At 41.7% G+C, this 27,596-nt stretch overlaps 1 protein-coding gene across 6 annotated transcripts in view; it reads left to right on the top strand.

Moving 5' to 3' along the window:
* The first annotated feature begins 1,260 nt into the window (after window positions 1–1,260).
* eml1 (EMAP like 1) overlaps window positions 1,261–27,596 on the top strand; it is a 49,644-nt gene continuing 23,308 nt past the window's right edge. For 3 of the 6 annotated variants that reach the window (XM_079694112.1, XM_079694121.1, XM_079694119.1), the window contains exon 1: window positions 13,571–14,158. In XM_079694112.1, the coding sequence (XP_079550238.1) occupies window positions 14,092–14,158 (67 nt within the window). In that variant the 5' untranslated portion in view covers window positions 13,571–14,091. Of the gene's footprint in view, window positions 1,475–13,569; window positions 14,159–27,596 lie in introns of those variants that run through there. The other 3 variants (XM_079694120.1, XM_079694117.1, XM_079694113.1) reach the window with 3 other exon arrangements.

Genomic DNA, 27,596 nt, shown 5'->3' with positions numbered 1-27,596 from the left:
AACTGGTCCCGGTGTGATGGCCGGGGTGCTGTGCTGAGTTGGGGGTGGTCACTGACAGGACAGATAACAAAGCAAGAAACCCTCCAACATCTCATCCCCTGTGTTTTCTCAAAATCTCAAGATAACCCATGTCACTGGCACTAAGTCTTGACCTCTGACACTGTTCCTGCTGGACACGCCTGACCCCACTCAGTCACATGCTAGACCTCTCCCTCGTGATAATCCTCCCAGTCAAGTGACAAAGGGTCAGCTGAGTAAGCTGAAAAGTTATTCAGGAATGAGGGGTTTGGAAAGGTTGGCGACAAGCTTAAGTATGTTCTGAGGAACGTTTGTGCACTCAAGTGGGCCGGTAATCTGTACAGCATTACGAAGTGCCTGGCGTGCACTTTTCTTTGTCTCCTCCGTTATGAAAAGGCTTTAGAAAGAAACACAAAGCTGGCTGCGAACTTTGGATTTCCCTGCTTTTTCTCCTACATGGATTATTCTTAATGAAGCGTCTTAACTTCTTGTCGGTCTACCGAACAGAAAATCTTTCTGTTTTACTGCTTCCCTGCCCGTCTGTTTGGGTTTTGTAGGAATTGGCAGCAGAAGCAACTCCTTGGAAACTTTGCCTCTGGCCTATTTATTAGAAATAAAACAGACCATTGAGATTAAGTTTAGCTGTCAGAATGGCAGTCTTGAGAACATAGTCACTTGACCCTAGACATTTCTTGGTATCCAGGCTTCTTGAGAAACCTAAGACAACAAAGGATTTCTCCTGATGTGAACAAGCTACCATTCAATGAGACACAAGTGCCACCTAGAGGAAACAAGAGCTAGTGCGGCCAAAAAACATAACTCAGCTATTCTGTAATATGCCAGGGATTGGCTGACCTGTCTCTCAAGGGATAAGAAATGTAACGGTGTGTGTTTTCTGTTACAGGATCTAAGGAATAAGGAGAAAAGTATACTGGAAAACAACTATTTAATACCGAGTTTGTTCTGCCTTCCTGTTTGCTAGTAAGTGAAACATGTAAAAAACTGTACATGTAAACAACATCTGTTCTTCTTTCTTTCCTTTTAATTGTGCGGCATGTGTTGTATATGAGAAGCCAATGAAATCATGTCTAAGAAGGCCTGCCATATCTCAGGGAAACCTTATCCCATGGCAGGGTTGTTAGTTACAAATTTAGTATCCAATAGCGCAGTGTGTGATGTTTGATTGGCATATCCACTGGCCACTGGTCAGATTGTTGAGAGAGGGAAAGCGAGAGAAAGAGAGAGAGAGACAGAGAGGGGGGGGGGGGGAAGACAGGATAAAGAAAGTGAAGTAAGTTAAACAGAGAGTGAGTGTGTGACATCGAGACAGACCAGAGATACTGTAGTGAAAACAAGCAGGCACAGGTTCAGAAGACGCAACAGGCTGCCAAGAGAAGACTCTGTCCTGATCCCCTTCTCTCTCTGGCCATGTCTGACTGTGAGGGGCTTCCAACGGGTAAGAGAAAACAAAAAGCAATTACTTTTGCGCCTGTGTTCAAGAGAGACAGATGAGGTGCTTATCGGTGCTACATGCTTAATTGTTCAGATTAGTGTCTGCGTATGTTTGTATATGTTAAAGGGAGGGGGTCTATCCGGCCCATCCTGTTTTACTCTGAGCCCTCCACTGGGAGAGCTCACCCAGGAGGTATTCAGCTGCAAAGAGGAGCTGGTTCAGTTTGGGCCCTTATATGGAGACTTGGAGAGAATATCCCTCAGGTTTCATGAACATTATGCTGAATGACAATGCAGACATTTTAATCAGAAATATGTCAGAGAAGCAAGGAAATGAGAGAGAAAACCTGTATGAGTGGAGGTGGGAGGGTCTTCTCTAACAGTGTCCGCATGTGAGAAATATTTGTAGACACAACAGAGCTGCATGTGACTTGGATGTTCCAGGATATGGAGGCAAATTATAAAAAGATGTGTTGTGTGCAGAGGTGGGATGATATAATCGTATTGAAAGTCACAAGTGAGTTTTAAATATTTGCACCCAAGTCAAGACTGACCTTCACTTTTAGTTTCAAGTCCTATTCAAAGCCATTTGGACCTGCATGTTGGGCATAGTGCAATTGGGCTTTTGATGCCCACCAATAAGACAATGCTATTGTGTCCAGCCAAATACTCTTTGGTTCTCTCCTGCTGTCGGATTGTTGCAAACAAAGTGGATTTAGGCAATTAAGGTCATTGGTGTTAAAGTCCAAGCTTAGTTGCAGGTCTTTTGTATTTTCCAAATGTATCCCTCAACTGTGACTCAAGTCCAAGTCATGTGACACAAGCCCACACCGTTGGTTGTGTGTATGGGTGAAAGTGTCTGCATTACGTGTGTGTGTGCGTGTGCGTGTGCGTGTGCGTGTGCGTGTGTGTGTGTGTGTGTGTGTGTGTGTGTGTGTGTGTGTGTGCAGCTAAGCATTTAAGTGAAGGGTAATTTCCCCGCAAGCGAGAGAAGCTGAAGCCCTAACTATAACAATCAGTTATAAATAGAAAAAAACGTCCCCTTGTCTTGTTCACTCTCTCACTCTCTCACTGACTCACCCACTCAATCACTTTCCTCTTTATCTCTCGCATCTCTCCCTGCCGTTTTATCTCCTCTTTTTCCTATTTCCTTTCCTCTCTGGCTCTGTCCATGCGTGATTCCCTTCTCAGATTAACCACACATGACTCAGCAAGATGAAAAACAGTTAAATGTTGTCAATTACAGAGGCAGCAGCCCTGCCAACATCTGCATAGGATGTGGTTATTACCAGATGGGCTGCTGACCACACCTCCATTATCTATCATATCATACTATAATGGATTTGCCAGGAAATTACATTTAAAACTGAAACCTAAATCACTGTAATTTATGTACTGGCACCAGAACACCTTCAACCCAACACATTAATAATAATGACATGGTAGCTATACTGTAATTTCAAAGAGTTAAACCCAGTGTTTCCATCTTTATGCTACATTTATTTTCTTTTGTACACATTAAATCTACACATCCTTAAAACGGATTGACAACAGTTAAGCCAATACTCTACCTGAGCTTTTATCTGTATCGCACTTTGTTAAATATTCGAATCCAACCAGCTTTGTGCAGTTTTTAAACAAATGAGCCAACAACAGCCAAACTGTAAGAACACATGTTTGTTTGAGAAGACAACAGTGTAATGGTGGACCCATCAATTATCTTTGGGGATAAAGAAAGTATCCACAGGAGACAGGAGCACTTGTAGAAATAACCATTTTAGAAAAGCAGATTACCTGAGGTGCTAGGGGGTTTCAAATTTAGTTTCACCAAAACACAGAGACCATTTATGCCCAAATACTTCATGAAACAATTCAAACACCTCTATTAGCCTATATTATGTTGTATGTTGAAGTGAATTTATGATTATTATCACGTCTGTCGGGTTTTAGAAAGTTTCCTTTTTCTATTATCCGATGTAATTTTTATTTAAAAAAATTAATCATTTCCCCTGAAACGCAGGAAACTAAGACTAAAAACATTAATAATGGCTCTGGAGTTGGATATTAATGTATACAAAAGTCAAACTTTATTAATACTTACAGTTAGTTCCAAATATTGATTTCAGGCACAGTAGAAACTAGATAGACGCAGTTTGGCATATGCCCTGCAGGTGGCAGTATTAGCTAATGTTATGAATGGTGCTCCTGATAACAAGGTGAAGACAATCCTCAAAGGTCATGAGAATTGGGAAGTTAAGCTGCAAAAGTAGAGTTAATTACATAAAACAATGGAAGGGGAAAACAAGGGGTGCAAGACAGATATAAGAGAAAGAATAAAGAGAGAGAAATGGGGGGCAGGGGTGGTGAAGTAGCGAGGAGTGAGGCGGCCTCCAAAGAGATCAATTTGTGTTGTGTGTGTGTGTGTGCGTGTGTGTTTGTTGTGTGTGTTTGTTGTGTGTTGTGTGTGTGAGGACATAAAGTGAGGAGGGACAAGCACGTCATCATGGCATCATGCCCCTGCTGACGTCAGCCCTCCATCTGTGCCCCAAATTTTGAGGACAAGTATCTTTGGTAATGTTAAACCTATTCCTCATGTTAACTGAGGGGAAATGGGTCATTTGAAACACAGGTTTGAGCACAGTCACCTGCCGTTTTGAGACACACACACACACAGAGGACTGGCACAACACATGCATTTGTGTAAACTCTGCAGCAGACGCCAGATCTCCTGAGCAGAGTTTATTTTGGTCTAGGTATCGATCGGGGTGTTGCTGTGACTTGGAAAGGAACAGGAAAGGAGAGACACAAGTGCAGGAAGAAACAGGAAAAATGCAGGACAGCAAAAGAATAACATTGAATGACATAGTATGTATTGTACAGTACAACTGTGTGTAGGCTTGTACACAGGGAAAGAGTAGAGCAGAGTTCTTGGTTGTTCAGGAAATGGGGGAAGGGTGTACATGGATGTTTCAGCGGCCAAGTCAGATGTGATTAATGTTGTCGTCGCTTGAGAGAACACAGCTCTGCACAATCCAGGATACACAGTGTGTGTCCATTAAACACACCGTAGCTCTGTTGGGTTTTCATAGTAGTGATCAGGTGTACTAGATAAATGGAATGTTTTTCTCAGTAGTAAAGGGTTGACAAATTACAATGTCTCCCACTGACCTGCAAAGTGCGGTTTCCTGCTTTCGAATGGCCGTACACTTCACCCACTTTAGTATATTTGCATGTCTGCTGAATTACAACAATCCTGTTCTACTTCTGTGTCCAAAATATGACCCATTAACATATAGATTAGATGTAGAAAGGTCGGTCTTCTTCTTCCTTCCTCCCATGGCATCATTAGTGTAAAGGTGAGGTCAGTCAGGGAGGAAGGAGGCGGGAAAAGGCATTAAAGATTGACACAGAAGCAATAAAGGCTTGAGTAATTCCCACAATGTGATTTGATATGGAGCCAAGGTGTTACGAATGTCATACTTTTGTGCAGAATAATACAGTAGGTCGCCTTGACTGGCACATTGTCCATGTCAGAGCAGTTTTCCTATCCAGCTGCTTATCTTTTCATGTCAGTCCTCTCACAGCGCCTGCTCGTTGCTCACTGAAAATCTAATCCTGCTCTCTACACATATACAATATCTATTGCATGTCTGCCCACTCCATCCTGGAAAATGGAGCCCATCTTTTTCCCTTTCCAGCACTTTCTTTCATTTTCTTCCCCATTAAAGGATTTATTTTAGAAGTTCTTCCCATCAAGGGTGAATAGAGGGTGTCGTAAGCTTTACATATTGGCCTATTGTAAAGCCATTATAGGCAAGTGTGTGATTTTCTAATTTGTATATCTAGGCTATATACAATGCCTTGTGTAGTGGCTATGTTCAGTAAAAGCTGATTATGTCGGCTCTAGAAAGAACATTTGTGAAGATAAAGTGGGCTGATGGGAGTCGGTTTTGGTGGAATAGCTCAATCTTCAAACTGGGTCACGTACAGTATATTATACAAACCGCTGGGGCTGATAATTTTACATTTTCCCCTTATAAGGAATTTAAAGTTCTAAGGTGAAGACCACTAAAAGGCCTGATACCCAATTTGATTTAAAGATTAACTTTTTAATTGTCGTCCCATGTAATATTATTTTGAGTATTGAATGTTACCCAGTTTGTTTGTTTTCTTTTACCAACAATGTAATTAGGTGATGATGCCACAGAGATACCTTTTACCTAGGGATCTATTCAATTTTACGATCAGTGATAGACAATGAAATAACCAGCAACTGAAAGAGTATTTGTAAATAAACATTAAGAAGTAGGCCAACTCTAGGCAGATTTTGTTTCATTTGGACAGAGCAAGGCTATTATGTGTTATGATAAGTAGTTTACTTTGCTAAGTTTCAAGTCGCATGTGTTGAAGGTAAAAACAAGTCACGTGTAAAAGCCATTAAAACTGTATAGGAAAGAATCAAAAAAGAGAAAGAGCCTAATCAACAGCTGCTGGTGCGTTTGCGGCCGCCGGAGGGCAGAGCTCCATTGAATAGAATAAAAGTAACGTGTTTACCTCATGGTTTAACTTCACTGACTGGATGGTTGCCACTTGCCAGATCTACAGTTTCAACAGCGCCGGGCCAAGCAGTGTGAACAGTGAAACAAAAAGCATTTGTAATGTACTGGATGACATTAAGTGTTTCACTTTTGTGTTTTGATAGTCACTATGATGAAAGATAAGACTCCAACCAACATAAAGAGGCACGACTCTGGCATCCACCGATATTTCCAGGATGTCAGTGAACATGTTAGAGGTTCATCTAACTATGACATTGACTGCGTGAGATAGCGTACCTGTGATTGGCTGTTGTTGTTGTTCTTCTTCTTGCTACTTTTCGGAGCCAGAGTATAAACCAGCGATAAATTAGTTAAATTGAACACAGTAAAGTTGATGTTTGTTGTTTTGGCGTTGGCTGGGGCCCACAGTAGCGTGTGTGCTGTTTGCTAATCAATGCTAGCGAGGACTCCGCGGTGCACAAGCCTCACAGAATGACGTTCTGACAGGTAAGGGACGTATCTGTTGTTTTAAAGTTGAACAAAGAGCATGCAACCACTGCAATGCCTAGTAAAAGTCATACACCAAGCTGTGTTATGTATATGACATGTGTAAACTTACTGCGTTGATGCGTTGGCTATCTGATAATGCGTGTTTCAGTTGCTGAAGTAGTAGCTTTTTTAAATGACTTGTCAAGGATTCAGTGGCATCTAGCGGTGAGGTTGCAGATTGCAACCAACTGAATACCCCACCCCTCCCTTTCTAAGCATGTTTTTGTGAATTACGTGGCCGTAAAAACTGTACATAATCCCTTTTATAATGCTGGTGTTTAATTTGTCAGCGCTGGGTTCTTCTATAAACAATTTTCCCATAAACTTGAATTCGTAGAGACGTCTGTAACTTTTAAATTATATAACTTTACATTTTATTTTATTAAGCTGACAGTTTTATCCAAAGTGACTCAGAACTACAAAAAGTGCTGACATATTCACCCAATAGAAGCCAAACCATTGTAAGTGCAGGTGCATTAGTTCAACCTTTAGGTGCTATGTACCCCCAACACGTATTAGGTCCTAAAAGTTTTAAGTTTTTAAGATTGGTGATTATAGCTATTTTCATGCTGTTGTTCATGTGCACGAGCCCCTCGTGGTTAAACTAAACTCTTGTAGCCTTTAAAGTAAGAGAACATTTGTTTGAGTTAAATAACTCAGTAATCTTTCAAGGACTGCAAAATGAAATGTTGTGTTTTACATCGGTCAGCCAAAACAACATTTGACCAATGCTGTAGCTAGAAACGGAATTCTTTAATATAAAAGTAGTTGTTGGGTGAGTTGTTCAGTGCCTTGAATGACGTAGAGTTATATATTCCACATCAACAGACGAGAAGAGCTGCTGCAGGGCCTGTAAAGCTGCTTCACAGCCTCAGGATTATGAGCTATTTACAGCACAAAAGCATATTCTCCTCTCCTACATTCACTTGCCATCTCTGTCTCTCTAACAAATTGTATTTCTTGGCATGTCATTCATAGAGACTTTACAGGGAATAGCACATTTCTTTGTACGCCTCAGCCACATTTTCTATATCATTCACAGTGAACCCAAATGTATTGTTTATCTTACAGTGACTGTTGCTGCAGCCTATCAGGACCTGTATTTATACATATACTTTAAACATTTGGTTGCTGGTTAAGCAATAATCAGATCATTTCTTACCTGTATAAGGCAAGGCAATTTTATTTATATAGCACTTTTCAGCACGTGGCGATTCAAAGTGCTTTACAGATTAAAAGCAAAAGACATTTAAGAACAAATACAGCATAAATACATTATGTTAGGCTGTTAAAAATAAAAACTGATCCGATTGTTACTCAGTATTGCTGTTTAAATCTTTTAAATTCATCGTTACCCAACAGTGAGATTTGATAAATACATTTCGACAACTCCCTCTTTCAAAAATTCATAAATGTGGGTCTTTGTAGATATTAAAGAGTCTGGCAGGGCATTTCTACACGCATAATACTCTTAGAGGCTATAACCAGAAGACTGTGGTGAAGTGATGACCCAGTTTTCCTGAACCATAACGTCATTATTTGGCGTTACCTTGTGTGGCCTTAAACACAAGTGCACTGCAGTGTGTAGCTGACATTTGCTTTCACCCTGTACCATTGTTTCTCTGCACAATACAATTACACAAATATGCCATACAATCCTTCTGCATTGAATGTTTTCTTTGGTTTCCATGAACTATTATATTTTTAAAATAGTCCAATGGATGACACAAAAAATATGATGTGATATTTTCTATACTGAGCATGCTTGCAGCTTAATGGAGAAACATGTTTTGGAGAGACTGCCCTGCAATTTTGTACCGATATCAGTTGCTTCCAGATCGTGAATTCTAATGACTTGATGATCCCTTGACTTTTCTTGTAGCGTTAACATCAGGTTGACATTTGCAGGAAACATTGAAATACATAAATCAACAGCTATTCCGGATAAATTGCTTCGAAATTTGGTACCCATATTCATGCCCCCCTTGAACTTCTTATCTAGTGCCATCACAAGGGAATTTGTTTATTTTTTACATTGCTTTGGTTATGACCAAATACCTGCAAAATAGATGACATTCCCAGCTGATGGATATTCAGTGTTAATTAGCAAATGTTATCTAACACTCTAAACTAAGATGGTGAACATAGTAAACAATTAAATTGCTGTATGCCAACTTTTGTTAGCATGGTAAATTAGCATTTACTAAGCCCTATGGCTTCATAGAAATGCCAATGTGAATTTAGATTCATAATCGTATTTAACTTATTACAGCAAAGACGTAATACTTATTGCAGGTAAGATGAGTGAAGACTTACTGGGATGAATAACATATCATTGATCATGTCGTGGGTTTGAATCCAGTATCTAAGAGTCCTCATATTCTGCCTGATGGATGCAGCCTCTTCTGTTTTTTTCTGAAGCAGAGCTGTGAACAATTCGCTTTGATTATCATTATCACTCTGTTGGATTCTCCCGTATTGAAAGTAGGTCACATTTCCTCTACATAAATAATGAGACAACATTTCCATCAACTCTTTTCTATCAATTCTAGTTGATCAAACTCCCAGAAGATATTGGATTCTTCTTTTCTATCCTTGTGACAGACTACACCTTGATCATCTAAGCATCTACATTTACTGACACGTATTACAAAAGCAGCATATTACTTTAGACTCATGAAGGTAATTATGTCCGATGTGAAGTAACCAGAGTTCATTATTCTGTATCATAAAGTGTGTTTTAATATCGAATTGACGTCTACTTTATTAAGCTTGTATAAGGAATGGTTATTTCCTCCAGAAGGTTGGAAATAATGTGTCAGTGAGCTGTTCTACTCTCCCCTCTCACATTCAATCAATCTCTCCCTGTCTCTTATCTCCACTCTCCTGTCCAGACGGTTATTAGGAAAGAGTGAACCTGTCAGTCACAGACAGTGTTACATCCTCTGCTGGTCTGGACTCTTCTCTTTTTTATGTTATCATAATGGCTTCCTCTAGCAGCTCTGTGTGGCTTAGACACAGCGATGATATGAGCTAAATGCTAGCGAAAGCATGATAACATGCTCAAAGTGACAATGCTAGTATCACATTTGCTATTTTTACCATCTTAATTGGCTTTTTAGCATGTTAATATAATATATAGTGTATCAAATGTATATATTTTTATGTCTAAAATTAGTATCAGCCCTGAAGTCTTTTTAAGTCACTGTGTTTGCATAAGGACCGGACTGTTGAGCTCATTGCTCCAGGTTTATGTTATCACCAGGCAAATAAATGAATAACACTTTTATTGCTCTTTCCTGCTGGCTTTTCCTCTTAGCCACGGGCGCATATATGGGGCGACCTTTGATACCTGCTGCTAAATATACAATTCAGATTGTTCATGTTTGACTTGGGTTGAATTCATGAAGTCTTTTGTTGTATTTTTATTTTTGTGATATAACTTCCTCATATTTTGACAAGGACATTTAAGCAGCCTATTTTGTAACCAGTGCAAGCTGTTATGTTTGATTAGTTTGTGGAAAACTTTTGAATTTCCTTCGTAAAGAGTTGTATATTCTATTTATCTGTATACAGACTGGCCCAACATTTAAATGTGTCCCCTTGCTTTGTTTAAAAATCTTTCTATGAGTAAAGATCCCGGGTTGGATTATTTCCTGGTGTTAGGCACAAACAGCCCAATAACAAGGACAGGCACGCAGATGGTGGCTGGATCAGAGGATTGACCTTGTTTCCTCCTCAGCTCTGGATATTATGTGTATAATCCTGGCCCTCTGACAGACTGACTGATCATCTGTGGTTCAAGCGCATGTCAGCAGTTTTCTTTACTGTCTTTGGGAGGAAAAAATAAATAAACGAACAACCGGTTCAGTTTTTATACGACCTTCATGGGCCTCTTGAGAGCCAAAGCTGTGTCAGCAGGCCATTGGAGACCTGATGCCAAGCCTTAAGATGTATAGAGCAAGACTCTGAACTTCTGTCAGATGTAATATAGTGAGATTGCTGCATGCACTCAATCTTATTTTTTCCCTTAATTTAACCAAAAAGTCAAAGTGTTATGATATCAGATATCCACTTGTTTAAAAAATGTTGCGGAAGTTACATTAGGCTAACGCTTTTTACCCAAGGCACCGTGTTTTGGCATAGGGTCTTTCATTATTGTACACACTTACCTCACATCTAGCCTGACCTACTGCATAGAGAAACCATAAGCATTCCTCTATGTGTGTCCACTTTAGGCAAACACATCATGTACAACATCAGAAATGGTATAGCAAATGTGTGCAGATTAGTTAGCGTACAGTGGATTTTTCAGATTCTTCTCTAAAAGCAGCTGCATACAACGTTTGAAACAAATACAATGAGAGCTGTGAGCGAGAAAAAAGGAGAAATAGCATATTGCAGTATTTTGCTAAAATATACTCACACTCTGTACAGCGCAACCCAGTTCATTGTGTGTGTGTGTGTGTGTGTGTGTGTGTGTGTGTGTGTGTGTGTGTGTGTGTGTGTGTGTGTGTGTGTGTGTGTGTGTGTGTGTGTGTGTGTGTGTGTGTGTGTGTGTGTGTGTGTGTGTGTGTGTGTGTGTGTGTGTGTGTGTGTGTGTGTGTGTGTGTGTGTGTGTGTGTGTGTGTGTGTGTGTGTGTGTGTGTGTGTGTGTAATCTGGTTTCAGGGATTGGTGTTGAATGGGGGGAACAATGGGGAGGTGTGGAGGGGGTGGTGAGGCTGCAGCGGTCCCACCACCTGCCTCCCGCTGCGTGGTAGGTGGGGTTTAGGGACCCATGGGGGGGATTTTGGAGGGAACATAACCCAGTTTTAGCTGCCTCATCTCATCACATGAGCATATGCGCAGAGAGGCAGACAGACATCCAAAAAACCAGACCTGTCACTAATCTAGATCCCAAATCTGCCCCAGAATGAGATTTACGAATGAGATTTGCAATAATCTGAATGCCTCAGACAAAACACCTCTGTCATCAGAACAAAACACAAAGGGTGGGGGGAGGGGGGTGTGTGTGTGTGTGTGTGTGTGTGTGTGTGTGTGTGTGTGTGTGTGTGTGTGTGTGTGTGTGTGTGTGTGTGTGTGTGTGTGTGTGTGTGTGTGTGTGTGTGTGTGTGTGTGTGTGTGTGTGTGTGTGTGTGTGTGTGTGTGTGTGTGTGTGTGTGTGTGTGTGTGTGTGTGTGTGTTGCTCGAACTCTGTGTGAGAGGCACAAAATTCCTTTCTGTATCTCAATCAAAACACTAGCTGTTTTGGAATTTGGGTTTTTAAAACATCTGAAATACTTTTGGTGCATTTTCTTCCACATTTGAACATTAGCGGTGGTTGCACAGCATGTATACAAATAATGTGAACGTCAACACACACTTGATTTCTCTCCGTTTTGAGGTATGACATCCTTGTGATTTTGCTAAACAACCATAGCGGTGTTCAACACAACACTGTTGTACAGAGAGCACCTTGTTGTCTAAAGTCAGGCTGATACTGAGTGTGGTAGATATATTGGTGTATTGTTGTTATTGTGTAATAAGTGAAGCAGAGTGTTTTCCTGAGGGAGAGGAGGTGGGGAATACAAGGGCTGAGGTCAACAGCATGGAGGCCCTGAACCGTAAAGTGATCAACCGTCCATAAGGTGCTTCACTGAATCCCTTTTACCCTCCCGTTAAAGGTCACATCCACCTTTTGAACCGGAAAGGATTCAAGATGTTAGGAGAGATACCTGCTCAGAAACAGCTTCACACAGACAAATGATATCACACCTTCTGGGGTACTGTAAAAAATGAGAGAGAAACAAATGCCTCCTTTCATGGTCTCTCTCTCTCTGCTGTCTTTAGAGCATCCCTGCCTTTGTGTAGTCTTCCCAGCTCCGTCTTGTGATCCAAGAAGAAAGGCGGGAATGCTTCACACATGAATATAGGCCACAGACTCTTTTGACTTATTATTTCCCCTGCAAGCTTGATGTATAAATAATGCAAAGAGGCCCCCCCTCACATGCACATGCAACCCCCCGGTTAGAATTTAATGTTTTTAGGGTTTCCCCCTCACCAAACTCCCACCCTGCTCACTTTTTAATTTGGTCCTTTTTTCTATACCGCCCACTCCTCTCAAGCACTCTTCTTCTCCTCCATCCCCTCCCCCCTCTATCCCATTTATTTCTCTCTTTCCTCAATCCCCTAGTCTCCCTTTCATTCTCTCCCCCTCTTGTTCTTGTTTCAGAGATGCCTCGGTGCAGTCTGCAGCGGGGCAGATAAGAGCGACAGAGGACAGAATGATAACCATGTTCAGCCACAGCTTAGATCCCCTGGCTGTGTTCGCTTTTTAATGTCTGGCGGCGGGAAATGGTGATGACGGCTGTTTGTTATGCCGTGTCCCCACGTGACTCCACACCATTGAAACAGTGACTTTATGGCTTTGTGTGTAAGAGCCATGTTATAATGAATTCACTTCAGTAACTGATTTATTGACTGAGGCGTTTAGTGAAATTGGTAACTAACGATTGGTATGGATTCCTTTCATTCATTTGTGCATTTTTCATCTTCGCTAAACCCTATCTTGTCTCCTCTTCTTCGTTCCTTTATCCTTTCCTCTCACCTCCTTTGTTCCCTCCTGCGCCCTCCTCTCCTTTGTTGTCCTTTATTTCCCTTCTCTCCAATTTGTTTACTTCTAGTAAACCCTAATTTCTCTTTTCTCGTTTTTTTCTTTCTTCTTTTTATCTCTCTTTTTATTTCCTCCCGTCCACTCGTATCCTGTCCCTTTCTCCTCCACTCTTTTCTCTTCTCCTCCTCCTCTCCTCTCTTTTTCTTCTCTTTCTCCCCGTCCTCTCTCCTCCTATATCCTCACCTCTTTCCTCCTTTCCTCTCCTCCTCTCTCCTCTCCCACCAGTCGAGAGGAGGAGGATCTCTCTGACAGGCCCCGCCCCCCTGCGCTCTGACTCGTCCACACTGTGTGACAGGGGAAGGCTGGGCTGTCCCGAGCATTATCCAAACACACACACACACACACACACACAGCCTCTGACACACACATATGCACGCACACACACACCCTCAGTAACTGCCTATGCCAGAGCCTGCCTGCGCTCGCAGCTCAAGCCCTCTTAAAGCTGTTTTTCTGCCTGAGATCAGCGAGAGCTAACGACACACAGCTGCCTCTGCTGAAGACAGAAAGACAAGAGGAGAAGGAAGAGAGGGAGGGGACAAGAGCACAGGAGGGAGGAGAGGAAACAAACACACCAGCAGCTTTAACTTGAACTCTCCGCTGCAGTCTTCCTTCAGCAGGGAGTGTTTTCTGTCGTAGAGTTCAGGACTTTTTTTGTGTGAGACGGGGGTGGAAAAGAAGAGGGGTTCGGAGTTCACATGACATAATCGGAGTGAATGGGTTGCCATGGTGACTCACCCAGGGAGCTTGACCCGTGCAGAGTGAATGGAGGGAGCGCCTTGGACGCCAAGTGAACGATAAACTAACGGAGGGGAATCACCAGAGAGAGAGAGGAGAGCGAAGGAGTGGTGGATAACAGAGGACTGAGCACAGGCTGAGAATGGAGGACGGGTTTTCCAGCTACAGCAGCTTGTATGACACCTCATCGCTGCTACAGTTCTGCAACGGTAAAACGAAATAATCCTCTTCCTCCCCCATCCCCTCTCTCCCCTCAGCTGCATGTTGTTCCTCTGGACTTGACATGTCACCAGCTGACTGGCTAAACTTGGCACCCAGTATAAGGGGTGTTTGACTGTTCGTGTGTGACTGTGTTTGTGAGTGTGTGTTGCAGCTATTTTAGCTCCAGCTTTTACGGCTTGTGTAGCATGTCAAACTATAAAACATTTTATTTTTAAACATATAGACTTTAGATGAAATATCCACCAGCTCCAGGGAGCATTTACAGAAAAAACCCCTCTAGGATTAACAGGAAGTTTCTGGAATTCAGGCCAAATAATGTCAACAGTCTGTGTGAGCCAGAAGCCATCAAGAGAGCCAGTAAACAAAGACGAGAGGGAGGATGAGGAGCAGAGATGTGCTCACAGCAGCTCCCCTGATTACTCTGGTTCTGCCTGATGTGTTTAGGGATATGTGATGAATATATGTCTCCCCTGTTGCGGGCTGATTGCTGAATGAGACAGAACAGAGATGACAGAAACGGACTCTATTGCTCACGTAGCTCTGCTGCACTATGTAATGTGTTTGCGGGCAGAGGGAGAAACCATACTTCAGGCTGCTAGTGTTTTGGGGAGGAGAGAGTGACTCAGGGAAGATTAAAGCAGCATGACACATCAGTATGTCATCAGCTCGGGATTTATCTCTGAGAAGCTTTAGTTTCTTTTTTAGAAAAGTAATCCCTTATGTAAGTTATCCCTTAATATTAAGGAATACAACTATTCTTTGTTTTAGTTTTCTCAGCGATGGTAACATCCCTGCCTGCATGCTGACACAAAGTGAGCCCCCTACACAAAGAGGATTATCCCCAACACAATAAAGAGGGCACTACTGTAGCAGAGGCACTTTAAACAAAGCTGTTATGCTGATTTGAGCTCCACTGAACCAGCTACGTAAAGATAGTATTAAATATTTATCAAAAGGAGAAAAGAGTCACCTCTCATCACCCCCCAGTGTGTTTATCCTTAATATTTGTAATGTACAGTACTTGCACTGACTGTGTTATGATTGGTTGACGTGAGCTGTTACTGTTGAAGCATGGAGTAACGTAATTGCCATTTGTGGATAATGAAAAAATCTATGATATTCACTGTGCTGTGTAAGCACTAGCAGCTGGTGGGATGAGAGAATACTATAGTCTGACAGAGGAAATGACTGAGGTATCCCCCACCATGGATAATACCCCTCTACTTCCATGAATCACTGATGGGGTGAATCCAGTTAAAAGCTTTTATCCCTTATGGATTTCCCTCATTACATTTATAGCAATCTCAAAGAAGTATGCGGACAAAGAAACAGATGAATTAGAGAAGCTTTTGATTGAGATACAGATCATGCGAAACAGAAAGATGTCTATAAAGTTTTATATACCTATGATCATTTCCCTGCACCTGGTCAGGTCCATAAATGAGTAATTTATTGGTACAGCGATATCAGGTTAGTTTTTGATTGTAGTTTTCAGTTTACTGCAGATTTGCTAGTAACAAAGAAACATAAGGAAATAACTCCAGCCCAGTCAAGCTTATGACTTTAATGTTGGAACATGTGGCAACTTTCCCCATACGTTGCAAAAGTGCTGATTTCTTATAACCCAAAGTAACTGAACGGAACAGAGAAGAGAAGTAGGTTTGCACCTTTTGTACTGAAGTGTTCCTGTGGGATGAGAAAGTGCTGACAAGGATTACGACTGAGGTGGGTCGGTTGGATTGACCTGAAAAACAGGTGTAGCAGGTGCTGTACAGCTTTAAAATAGAATGGCGTCTTCTTCAATAGAAGAAGACGCAGAGGAAATTACTGACCTTTAAAATATCTCACAAATGACCGTGTAGTGTCAGGTACAGCAAGTGTTTTGTTGACAAAGTTTAGTGAACTTCCTCTTTGAATTAGGACTTGAAACCGATCTAAAACTTGTATTTCTGCACTCCTATATTTAAAATTCCCCCCCTTGTTGTTCCAGCTATGTCATGGCCATCGAGCAGAGAGACAGCCTGTGGGTTGTGTGACACTGTGAGTTTGTTTGTAATCCTTTACATGTCATGTTCCTCTCTGAGAAGAAATGCAATAAGACATGCTGCTGCTTAGGGGCGGTTGCCATGGATTTCTAACCTCGAACCCCCTGCTTTCTCTCTCCTTCTTTTCACGCGCATACACAAACATACACAACTTCATGGTCAGGGAGCAGCGCCTAGTTTCAAAGACAGCTTAATTGGGTGAACCTAGTTAAGATGTGTCTGTAAGTGTATACAGCGAGGTGATGTGCTCACACGTCTGCTGGACCTGTGTGTCTGTTTGTGTGTGTGTAGGCCTGTAGCCCAGAGTAATTTCTCATTGCACTGCTGTTGCCATCTAGCTGAACCCAGATCCACTGAAAGCTAAAGTCAATGATGTCATTCATGCGCCTCTCTCTCGGCCTCTCTCTCGGCCGTGTGTTGTGGAGCATCCGACCAGACTAATGTTCATGGACTAGGTCAGCTAAACTGCAGAAGCCCGCTGCATGCTTTGTCCTCAGGAGGTCGGAGCTAGCTCGGGCTAGCTAGAAATTAGCCCAATTACACACCGGCCACACAGACACACGCTGATTAGAGGACCTTTAGAGAAGCTCTTTCTTCTCGTGTTAAATCAATGAAATCACATTTTGATTCTGCTGGTGCTCGAGAAGAGGACAGTTTTGATTGAATTAGTTAGTGTTGTGCGCCTGGTAATTAGATTGTGGTTGTTTTTACAGGATTTACCAATGGTCTGACATGAGATTGGCAGGAAATAGGCTCCAGTTGATTTAATTATTGGATCCTTGATATTTTGCAACCAACAAACCATTGTCCAAGGCTAACCATAACTTTGGAGTTTGACTTCATGCATTTCTAATTCATTACCATTGATGTATCTACAGTTTGAAATCAACTTACAAATGATTGCAAAACTTTTGTCCAATAAGAAACCTAATTCATATGATGTATTCATAAATGTCTGACAGCTTTGACTTTCCAACATAAAACCATTGCTTTTGACACCTAAAGTTTTGCTAATTTTCCTAATCGATATTTTGTTTGTAGTTTATAAAAACGAATGACATACTGACACACCAAAGTAAGATGATTACTTGGAAGTAGGACATTTAAAAGCATTTTGCTCAAGAAAACGCTATGCTTAAAAAAAGAATCATAACAGTGCATAGCCAAACTCCTGCATCCTTCTGTTGTTTCTTTATAACTTAATTAAAATAATCTGATGATCCAAAAAAGGTTGTTTGTTAATCTTCGGTTGATTTAAACAAGACACAGAAAGAGTGGCTCCATGTATAGAATCAGAAAATGCTTTGGACTAAGATTGTCTTTTAAGTGTAAAACCATGAGTTAATGCGATTCCTTGTTCATTAGCTTCTGATGCACCAAAAGCTCCTGATGTGAAAGTCTGATAATAAGTAAATCCGTCTGAATTACACTGTAATACTGACGATCACACTCGTGTTCACCTCTCACCTCATCCAAACACATCTATTCGCCTGCATTCATTTAAGATATTTGCTCATTTACCTTTTTAACTAATGACGTCTGCTCAGATTTGGTTTAAACATCCCTTTATCTCTGTCCACTCTAACTCTCTTCACCCACAGGCACACTGGCACAGCACCCACCTTAACAGCAGTGGCAGTGAAGCATGATGGGACCCAAATGTGCAATTGGGGGGGGAATGGTGAGGAAGGGAAGAAGGATAAAGAGGAATTAGGAGCAAAAACCAACAAAAAGTGAGATAGAAAGTGGAGTGAGTAGTAGTGCAGATGGATGAGACTGGCATGCAGGGCGGAGAGGGGAAATGAATGAAGTCAGAGGTTCGTTTGATGTTACTCTGAGGTATATTGATGTACAGTAGAGGTGACACTAGTCTCCTCCCCTTCCTGGCTGAGCATCCATAGGTATCTCCATCCAAGCTCTGATTAGTGACGGCACGTGTAGGGGGATTAGGGTTAAAGCACTGACATGTTACCAACCACAGTACCTACTGAGGGATGCCAGGATGGAGGAGATAGGTGATTGTACAGTATGTGAGTTAAGTGTGTGACTTTTGTTTACAGGCTTCTGTTCAAAAATCATTAATAGGACCTTTTATTTTCTAGGGTTTGATAAACACTGTGGGTCTGTAACGGTTAAATATATGGCCTACAATATATTAACAGGAGAATATCCACTTTTCTATATGTTCTCCTCCTTCCTTGTTCCCCTATCTATCCCTGTCTCTAGTAAAAGCTGCTGGTGAGCTGACCTGCACTCTGACATTTCCTCCACCCCCATAAAGCTGCACAAAACGTCAATAGAGGAAACCAAGAGAGTGGGTAGATCTAGGAAGTGATGTGTGTCTCTATTATAATTCACCACTGTTACATGTAGTTTAATAAATACCGACCTGGATGGGTTAGCTCCTCCACGACTGCTGATTAATTCAAAGGCTGACATTGATTTCTCATTGCTGTGTCAGTGAGAGCTCACACAACTCTCTTATCTCAATGTGGCTGCATTTCTGACCACTCTGTTTCTCCCTGTCCTTCACCTTTACTTTACTCTCCCTCTTTCTCAAACTCTCTCTGCTTTCTCTTCGCCCTAAATCCCCTGTCGAACTCTCTCACGCTCTGTGTTTGATCTTGTGCGAGTGCTCCCAGTGATGCTCAGAGTGCTTTTCTTATTCCTCCAGACCATGCTCCAGGCAGTGAGATATTGAGCGGGTGGTTTGGGCTTCTGTAGTCACGAGTCACACTCCTCCTTATCTCCCTCACTTTTTTCTCCCTTCTCTGCGGCTGATACGGGTTCACCTCGTACTTTCTCTTTCACACTCATGCTGCAGAATAGCGAGCTGATAACAGTTACACCAGGTGACAGTGTGTGCTCATTAAATGTGTACAGGTCTATGGAGTGTGTGCAGCAGATACCCTGCATCTCCTGCTCTGTGGTGTGAAGTTAAAACAGCAGACTGTGCCGCAGGAGACTGTGTGTGTGTGTGTGTGTGTGTGTGTGTGTGTGTGTGTGTGTGTGTGTGTGTGTGTGTGTGTGTGTGTGTGTGTGTGTGTGTGTGTGTGTGTGTGTGTGTGTGTGTGTGTGTGTGTGTGTGTGTGTGTGTGTGTGTGTGTGTGTGTGTGTGTGTGTGTGTGTGTGTGTGTGTGTGTGTGTGTGTGTGTGTGTGTGTGTGTGTGTGTGTGAGATCCGTGGCTTTCCTTCTTGCTTGTCAGAAAATGATACCACTTACATAATGAAAGCAGCCTGGTGTTCACGCAGAGCCAGCTTTCAACAAGGTTATGGTACTTAATATACAGAAGGGGAATTTAAATGCATAGTACACTGTGTTCTATAGTGACTGCATGGGAGGGGAATTAGGCCACAAGCCAGAGTCATACTTAGTCAGAATCAAATGATACTAACCAGAAGTGCAGGTGGGCATTTTAGCAGAAATGTAAACACTTTATTACATCAGTTAATTATCTTTGACATGCCAAGGACTATTCTGCACCATAAATCTAAAAGCTACAGAAGTAACTAAGACCTAGACTTAAGTGACGTGAGTGAGTAATAACGTTTTCCAACATATCAAAATGAAGAAAAGATGCATACATTTGTAAGAAGCCAACCAGACAATGCCATTTTTGCTTGACAAATGATAACAATTGATCTAATATTAGAACTTAAATAAGGTGTTGTGGTCTGTCAATGCCATTTGTTTGACATCAGCTCCCTTTAAAACTCTCTACAGAAGTATTTATTTTTTAAATGTTATAAAGTATGTGTGGTTATCTTGTTATACATTTCATTTTATTCATAAACAAGGTCAGAGTTAGCGTGTTCACTGAAACAGCCTCTTGCTGAGCCGGCGGGCAGGAGATACCATTCTTTTTTCTGAGCTGAATATTTTCCCTCTCTCTCTGTCTCTCTCTGTCTCTGTCTTTCCTTTCTCTCCACTGACACACATTCACGCAGTCTCATCCTCATGACCCACTAAAACAATCAGGCATGTGAAGCAGTGTGCAAGTTCCTGTGCTAAATATATATATGGGTGTGTGTGTGTGTGTGTGTGTGTGTGTGTGTGTGTGTGTGTGTGTGTGTGTGTGTGTGTGTGTGTGTGTGTGTGTGTGTGTGTGTGTGTGTGTGTGTGTGTGTGTGTGTGTGTGTGTGTGTGTGTGTGTGTGTGTGTGTGTGTGTGTGTGTGTGTGTGTGTGTGTGTGTGTGTGTGTGTGTGTGTGTGTGTGTGTGTGTGTGTGTGTGTGTGTGTGTGGAGAGAGAGAGACCAATGCTTCCGACAGTTGAAAGGGAGATGCACACTCCGATGATGTACGGTGTGTGTTTTTTAAGTGTGTATCTGTGACCCTTTTTCAAGTTTACTATGAGCACCAACCGAAGGTCAGGAGCAGGCTGCATGAGTCCTTGAACAGGATGTCATGGATGGGTACCATGAAAGAGCCAGAAACAGAATGGAGCGGTGGGATGCTTCCACTCTACATGGTAACACCGAATGTCCCTCAGAAGTGTGTTGACTTCTGTGGGGGAGGGGGGCGACTAGTAATAAATCACGCAAGTCAGCAGAATCCCACGGAGATGACCTTATTTTTAGTCTCTGCTTGCCCCTCAAATATCACCATGGTTATCTTATCCCAACATAGATTCACAAGAAAATTAGACGAAGGGTTAAAGGAGGATTTGTTTTTTCATATGAAGATCCTTTCAAATGCACTAAGGTGTGGAAATGTGTTTGAAATTAGTATGCAAATGATTTCCAGCACAGATCATCGGTATGTGAGCGCAGCTATGCTTGTCCATATTCATATGTGCACATGCATATCTGTGCATATGAATGTCTGTGCGTACATCTCCATTTGAATCTCACATTAAACCGTTTAGGAAGAATTAATGATCAAATCAATTACAGTGACAAGGTGAGCGTTGGCTCGATTATATTTATGGTAATGATCTTCATCAGCATATTGTCTCCAGTGGGCCTAAAGTCACGCCCCACTGGTTCGGTCAATCCTCATCTGCGAACACTGGCCCCGATTTCATCTGGCCAGTTGTGATGTGAACAGATATAATTAACCCCTCGGTGCCGCGGTGCAGCTCCCAGAGGCTGCCCAGCACCCTAATTGGTCTCTAGCACCTGCTGTTAATGGAGGAACCCTGCATATGCGTGTGTGCGTGTTTCCCCCATTGCATGCGTTCAGCTGGACTGTAACAGATGGAGAGGGAAAAGAAGAGAATCCCATCAGAAATACCATTAAAAATAGATTCATCACAGCTGCAGAGATGGAGGGACGGACATGATTATTTGGGTTGTTTTAACCTCGATTGTTGTTCATTTGTCAGTTTCAATGAGGGGTTTGAGGATGTGTTGGATGAATATTTCATACAAAATTAAGGCAAATATGCTAGCATGTTATATCGACTTCTTTAACTTTCTTCAAAATGTAATTAAGCCAGCAGGTCTTGCTCCACTGACAGGCGGCTTCTTCTCCTGTATTCATTTACCAAGGATGACAGAGCCAGATCTCACATGTATGATTATATATACAATTCCACAGTGAATTCAGACAATATCCGTCTATTACCAGCAGCCAAATCCTGTCCATTAAGCCATTAGCAGCGCACAATGAATTAACAGTTGTATGGTCGATCTTGCAGCAACCATATGTAGACATGTTTATTCTTTCATCATTTAGATCGTTGACACTGTTTGACATTTCCTGCACAGCTTTACAATCAGAACCAAGAGTGAATTGAATGTTTGTGGACTCAGATTGAGCATTTAATGAAATGGCTGAGTAAAGCTGAACACTTGTAGGACATCTCTTCCTGTTCCGGTCAGCTTTATTTGACACCTGCCCTAAATAACTGATCCCTGCTTTGATTACAGAGGGTAAAGAACATTTAATGAGATGGCCTTGTGAGGTTTATGGCTCACCCAAGCTATACATAGGTGGACAGGCGCAGGTGTGTTTTCCGGGTGATGTCAAAGCTTCCTTTATGAAAATAGACTGAATGTAGAAGCAGACATGGCTATTTGAGAGGAAAGCCAGAGCAAATTATTGTAAACCGTAAACTAAAAAACTTGGAGGAGAGAATTCAATAAAAAAGACACACACAAATTAAATTAAATTCAATATTACTCCTCTGTGTTGTTGTGTAATGATCTCATCTGCTGCAAACACTGTATGTCCTCTCTCGTCCAGATGGCAGATTTATGATTGGCTGATGTTCAGGAAGCTGACAGACTCTGGCACACACTCCGTCACTGTGTGAGACCATCCTCCCACACCATGGAAATCTGGTTTCCCATAACAACACTGGGATGGAACCACACACACACACAAACACACTGGTGAGGACAAGTGTCCTGCCTCCTGTTCCTTCCTGGTTGTTTGTCACTGAGGCACAAAGCCCTGTTTTATGTGTTGAAAGGTTGAGACTGAGAGAGAGAGGCTTGTGTCTGAGCACGGAGTCTCGCTGCCAAGCATGACTTAGTGCTTCTGTGGCTTTTATAACAGTTCCAGCAGAAAGAAGGGCCGTCTGTTTGCTATGTGTTACTTTTTGTAATGTTCACTTAATTCAAGAGAGATATATGTCACATACAATGCAACATGTCGTTGCCCGAATAAGCCATGATATAAATCAGAGTCTTTTTGACGAAACAAAAGCTTCTTTGTCATTTCAAAACTTGGTCTCTGGGCTATTACGGGATGTGTTAACAAATGGAATATCTATAATATACAAATTATCAACGCTGCAAAATGAAAAAATAGGCCAACCTTGTGATCATTTGACCGAAGCAAATGTTGGCTTATCTTTAAACCCTTTCTGCCACCATCATCTGTCTGAAGAACTGATGAATAAAAGTGATTATAAAGGTCATACTAGGCTTTCTGCATGCAGGGAGAAAGATAAAGCATTAGCTGTGTTGCTGTTGCATAGTTTAGCATTTGTTAAATACTCATGCATGTAAAGGAAGGAATGGACCTTAGGGTTAGGGTTGCATATTGCCATGTTTGTATCACTGTACATGCATGGAAGGGCGATTGTTGAATATATGCCGACCATTAACAAAGACAGGGTTTATTTAATTGAACACTTTAAGGTTTACAACTTGAGATTCTTTCCTTGGAAATCTGTAGTTGTATCCTGCACAATCCATATTACACCATTATATATGTGGATTTTTTCTCCGGAAGTTTTTCCTTGTACGATGTGAGGGTCTAAGGTCAGAGGGTGTCGTTTTCTCATACTAATATTCTGCACAAACTGTGCTGTTGTATTTACTGTATAGTGTCCTTACTGTAAGGTAATTATTATATGTACAGCACTTTGGCTCGACCAAAAATCGTTTAAAAAATGTGCTATATAAATAAAACTTGACTTGATTTGATTTGATATGCAACACAAAGTTGTCTTGTACTTCCTTTTGTTGAAAAGTCGATATTATTTGTATGGCTTCATGATTCTGTCTGACTAGCTACAAATATCCCACGCTCTGCATATCCTCCTAAACAGTGCTAAAGCTAATCTCCTCTGAGCAACGCAGATAAATATCAGAGAAAGACAATGAAGATATTTTACTGCCATGCCCTCTTTTAATCCTACAGTGGCTCTTTCTCTTCCCACACTCAATTTAGCCGTGATTCAAGAATCCATCCAGGCACAGTTTCCTGAGAGAGCGGGAGACAGACAAATAAAGGGAGAGGTGAAAGAGGTTACAGACGCAGAGAGGGAGAGAATACAAATCAGCCCGTGCTAAGATAAAACCCTCAGAGTTTAGGGATCACTAGCATTGAGCAGATCTGCTCCACATATCCAGCTTAATCCCTACGCCACGCCGTGAGCACTTCCGTTTGAATTGTGTGTGTGTGTGGGAGTGTGTGTGTGTGATTTGTCAAAGCAGGGTGTTGGGATAATGGTGTCGATTTACAGTATGTGAGTTAAGAAGGAGTTATTCTGCCTCAATGGGCCGTGACTTTTTACCCTCATCTCTCTTTGTGGCTTTCCCATTCCTCACACTGTCTCACGAAGGCTTTAAGGATTGTACCAAATGATGTCAATGCACCAAAGCAAAGAACAATACTGTTACTCGTTTAAAATGGAAAGACTCATCCCACCGTAATTATAATTGTATTAGGCATTGGAAAAAGAACTGCAGCTCACAGCACTCTAATGTTGCCAATATTATAATTGTATTAAAAACACATTTAATGGGATGGAGAAAGTTAAATCTATAAATAGCATATGGAAGTGTACCCTTTATGACCCATTGTGCTCACTAGAATAATCATTTTCAAAAATTTGAATCCAGCAAAAAGGAATACTGTAATATAATGTTGTTGCGCTCTTAAAGTCATTCACAACCCTATCTCATAGTTTGTGTACAGTCCCTTACGGCTGACAGAAATCACCTGATCCTACACTCAGCCATACTTTGTGTGTGTGTGTGTGTGTGTGTGTGTGTGTGTGTGTGTGTGTGTGTGTGTGTGTGTGTGTGTGTGTGTGTGTGTGTGTGTGTGTGTGTGTGTGTGTGTGTGTGTGTGTGTGTGTGTGTGTGTGTGTGTGTGTGTGTGTGTGTGTGTGTGTGTGTGTGTGTGTGTGTGTGTGTGTGTGTGTGTGTGTGTGTGTGTGTGTGTGTGTGTGGGGGGGGGGGGGGCTCAGAGTGGTGGTGAGAGCAGAGAGAGGGGGGAGCTGTATCTCATTCGACCTGAGTCTGACCCCAGGAAGGATGTTGCTGATGGGAGGAAGGAAGTTTAACGTGTTCGTACAAGGGCATGGATCTCTCATGGGGGCCATTTGGCCTCTCTTTATGCTCATCTTTGACCCAGACACACTCTTCATGACCTACACACACACACTCTTAAACACAAATTCTCCATCTTTATTCCTCTGTCAGTCTTTTTGTGATTTTGCAATGCTTCTTTTTATACAAATACGACATCTCATGCCATGTTTCTCTTTCTTTCCCTGATTTCTGTTCCGTAGTCTTCTCTCAGGTCATGTGTGAGGGCTTCCCTTTCCTCTGATCCACCTCTCACTATTTATAGCCCCTAAGCCCCGGCCAAGCAGGAGCCATTAGAGGCAGCAGCTTGTAAAGCAAACGTCTGTCTCTCTAATCTGGCCAGTTGATTGGCTAATACACCTCTGTCAGGTCATCCGCTGCAGGTGACACGCAGGATTGATTAAACTTTAAGTAACTCTTGGTTCCTCCTCTGTATTTACTCTTTCTCCATTTTCTCTCCAATCTCCAACCCAATTGGTTTTGCAATTTGTCACCTCGCTGACATGCACCTGATGGATGATTCCAGTCAAAACTGGGGCAAAAAGCCATTTTCAACATTCACATTTCAAGCATCACTTTTTCATGTCTTCAACACACTTTCATATATTTATTATTCTTTTCTGCCATCCATGTAAAGATATTCATGGTCCCCAGAGGAGGAATCAGGGAGAATCCCTTTGGAGACCCTCTGACTCCTTCTCCAGAAAACATGAGGTTTATGTTTGTGGCTTTGTTTGGGACTTAAATTGATAAAAGTATTGCTAAGACATTTGGTAAACACGTTCATGGTCCCCAGTAGATGAACTGTACACTGCAATATAGTTATAGTGATAATCTTACTTCTCCTCTAGTGTTATAATTATAATGTATCTACTGTAACACTTTGGTTCATGGCAAATAACTGCAAAACCCATGACAGTCTTCTTATCCTCAGCTATACTTAAATGTTAGTGTTTATGTCAAGCTCAGCCTCACAAATCTGTGGACTATTTTGTATTATTATCATTATTTACTGGCCCACTTTAATTCACTTTGCTTCAACACTGATTATATCTCTACTTTACTCCCTAGCTGTTTCTATATCACAACCTAGGGCTGCTCGATTATGGCAAAAATCATAATCTCGATTATTTTGGTCAATAATTGATATCACGATTTATTAAAAACGATTATCCATTTACTTTGAAAACATCCATTTATTGGATAAAAAAAATGTGAACAGTATGTTTTTAACAGTTGATTACCCTGAACTTTAAAGTGGACCTATCATGCTATATTTGAATAATATAGTGTAGGGCCATACCTATATAAGGCATATTTATACTTTTTATTTTTCAAAATACCAAACAGATCATGCATTTTAGCCATTCCTCATTTCGCTCAATTTAACACTGTCTTTGCATGGGCTGATTCTGTGAGAACAGCACCATCTACAGGCCTGGCATATGTACTACAGCGTCTCCAGCTCTTTCGAACGGCAATGTCCGTGGCTGTCTCCTCCTGATTGGTGGAGTTGGCACATATTCATGTTTAAAATATGTACAAAAGTGCATTTTGCATGATAGGTCACCTTTAAGTATAACTCAACTGAAAAACCAATAGAGCTCCTGCGGTCACGTGACTTTTGGTTATCAGCCACCATTTTGGCAGTAAACATGACGACCGGCGCCAGCGTTTTCCTACCGTGCGAGTATACATCTCATTTTAATTCAAGTGAAATTCGGCTTTATAGTACAAAATTAGAAAGATTAAATATAAGCGACCCATATAATGCACCCGGTGTGCTTTTCAAGAGCATAACCTCCTGCTCTGAAGACGATGTACCCGACTTGCGCTACGCGGACATCCACAGCTATCTTGTAAGCTTTCCATCAGTGTACTCAGGAGACTCCCTCAGAGCTTACAAAAGCTTGGAGGCTTACAAATGGTGTCAGTCCGGCTTCGTAAACAACATTCAACTGTGGAGTCTTACATCCAAAAACTTCGGCATCATCACTGCAAGGGTAAGTATTAAATTATTCCAGTTTGATAGGCAGTGTCACGTTAGCATTGTTTGTTTATTAGCTTGTCTAGCTACGGCAGTGTCACGTTAGCATGTTTGTTTATTAGCTTGGATAGCTACTGCAGTGCGTCTGAAACTAGTTTGTATTTTTGCTTTTTGAAAACTTTTTGTAGCATTGTACTGTATTCCTTCACCCACCTGATATGAAGTGATCACTGCATAAGCGAAAGCAAACGGCCGGGGGGTCCCATCTTTCAGTCTTGTTCAGACGGCTCCTGGCTCTTTTAATCGCTGCGATCCACTTTTCCCTCCTCTCCGCGTCTTTTGGAATGCGATAATAAGATACACCTTTCTTCTTCCCACGCCTATTTGTGCAACCTGGTGCACAGCAGTTATCCACCATCCTCGACAGTCTGCCAGTGCCTGCCAATGAATTTACTGACGCGATTACTGCCAAAATGGCTGCCCCCTTCGTTTCTCGTCACGTGACCAGCATATGTGACATCATCCGCAGGAGCTCTATAGTCAAAAAAAAAAAAAAAAAAAAATCGTTATATTTCGATTACGTTGTTTTCGTAATCGTTGCAAGCCATAATCGTAATTACGAT

The sequence above is a fragment of the Notothenia rossii genome (genome assembly GCF_949606895.1).
Source record: "Notothenia rossii genome assembly, chromosome: 7".
In the NCBI taxonomy this organism is placed as follows: Eukaryota; Metazoa; Chordata; class Actinopteri; order Perciformes; family Nototheniidae; genus Notothenia; species Notothenia rossii.
Note: the sequence above shows the minus strand (reverse complement) of the source record. Positions and strands in the feature narration are given on the sequence as shown.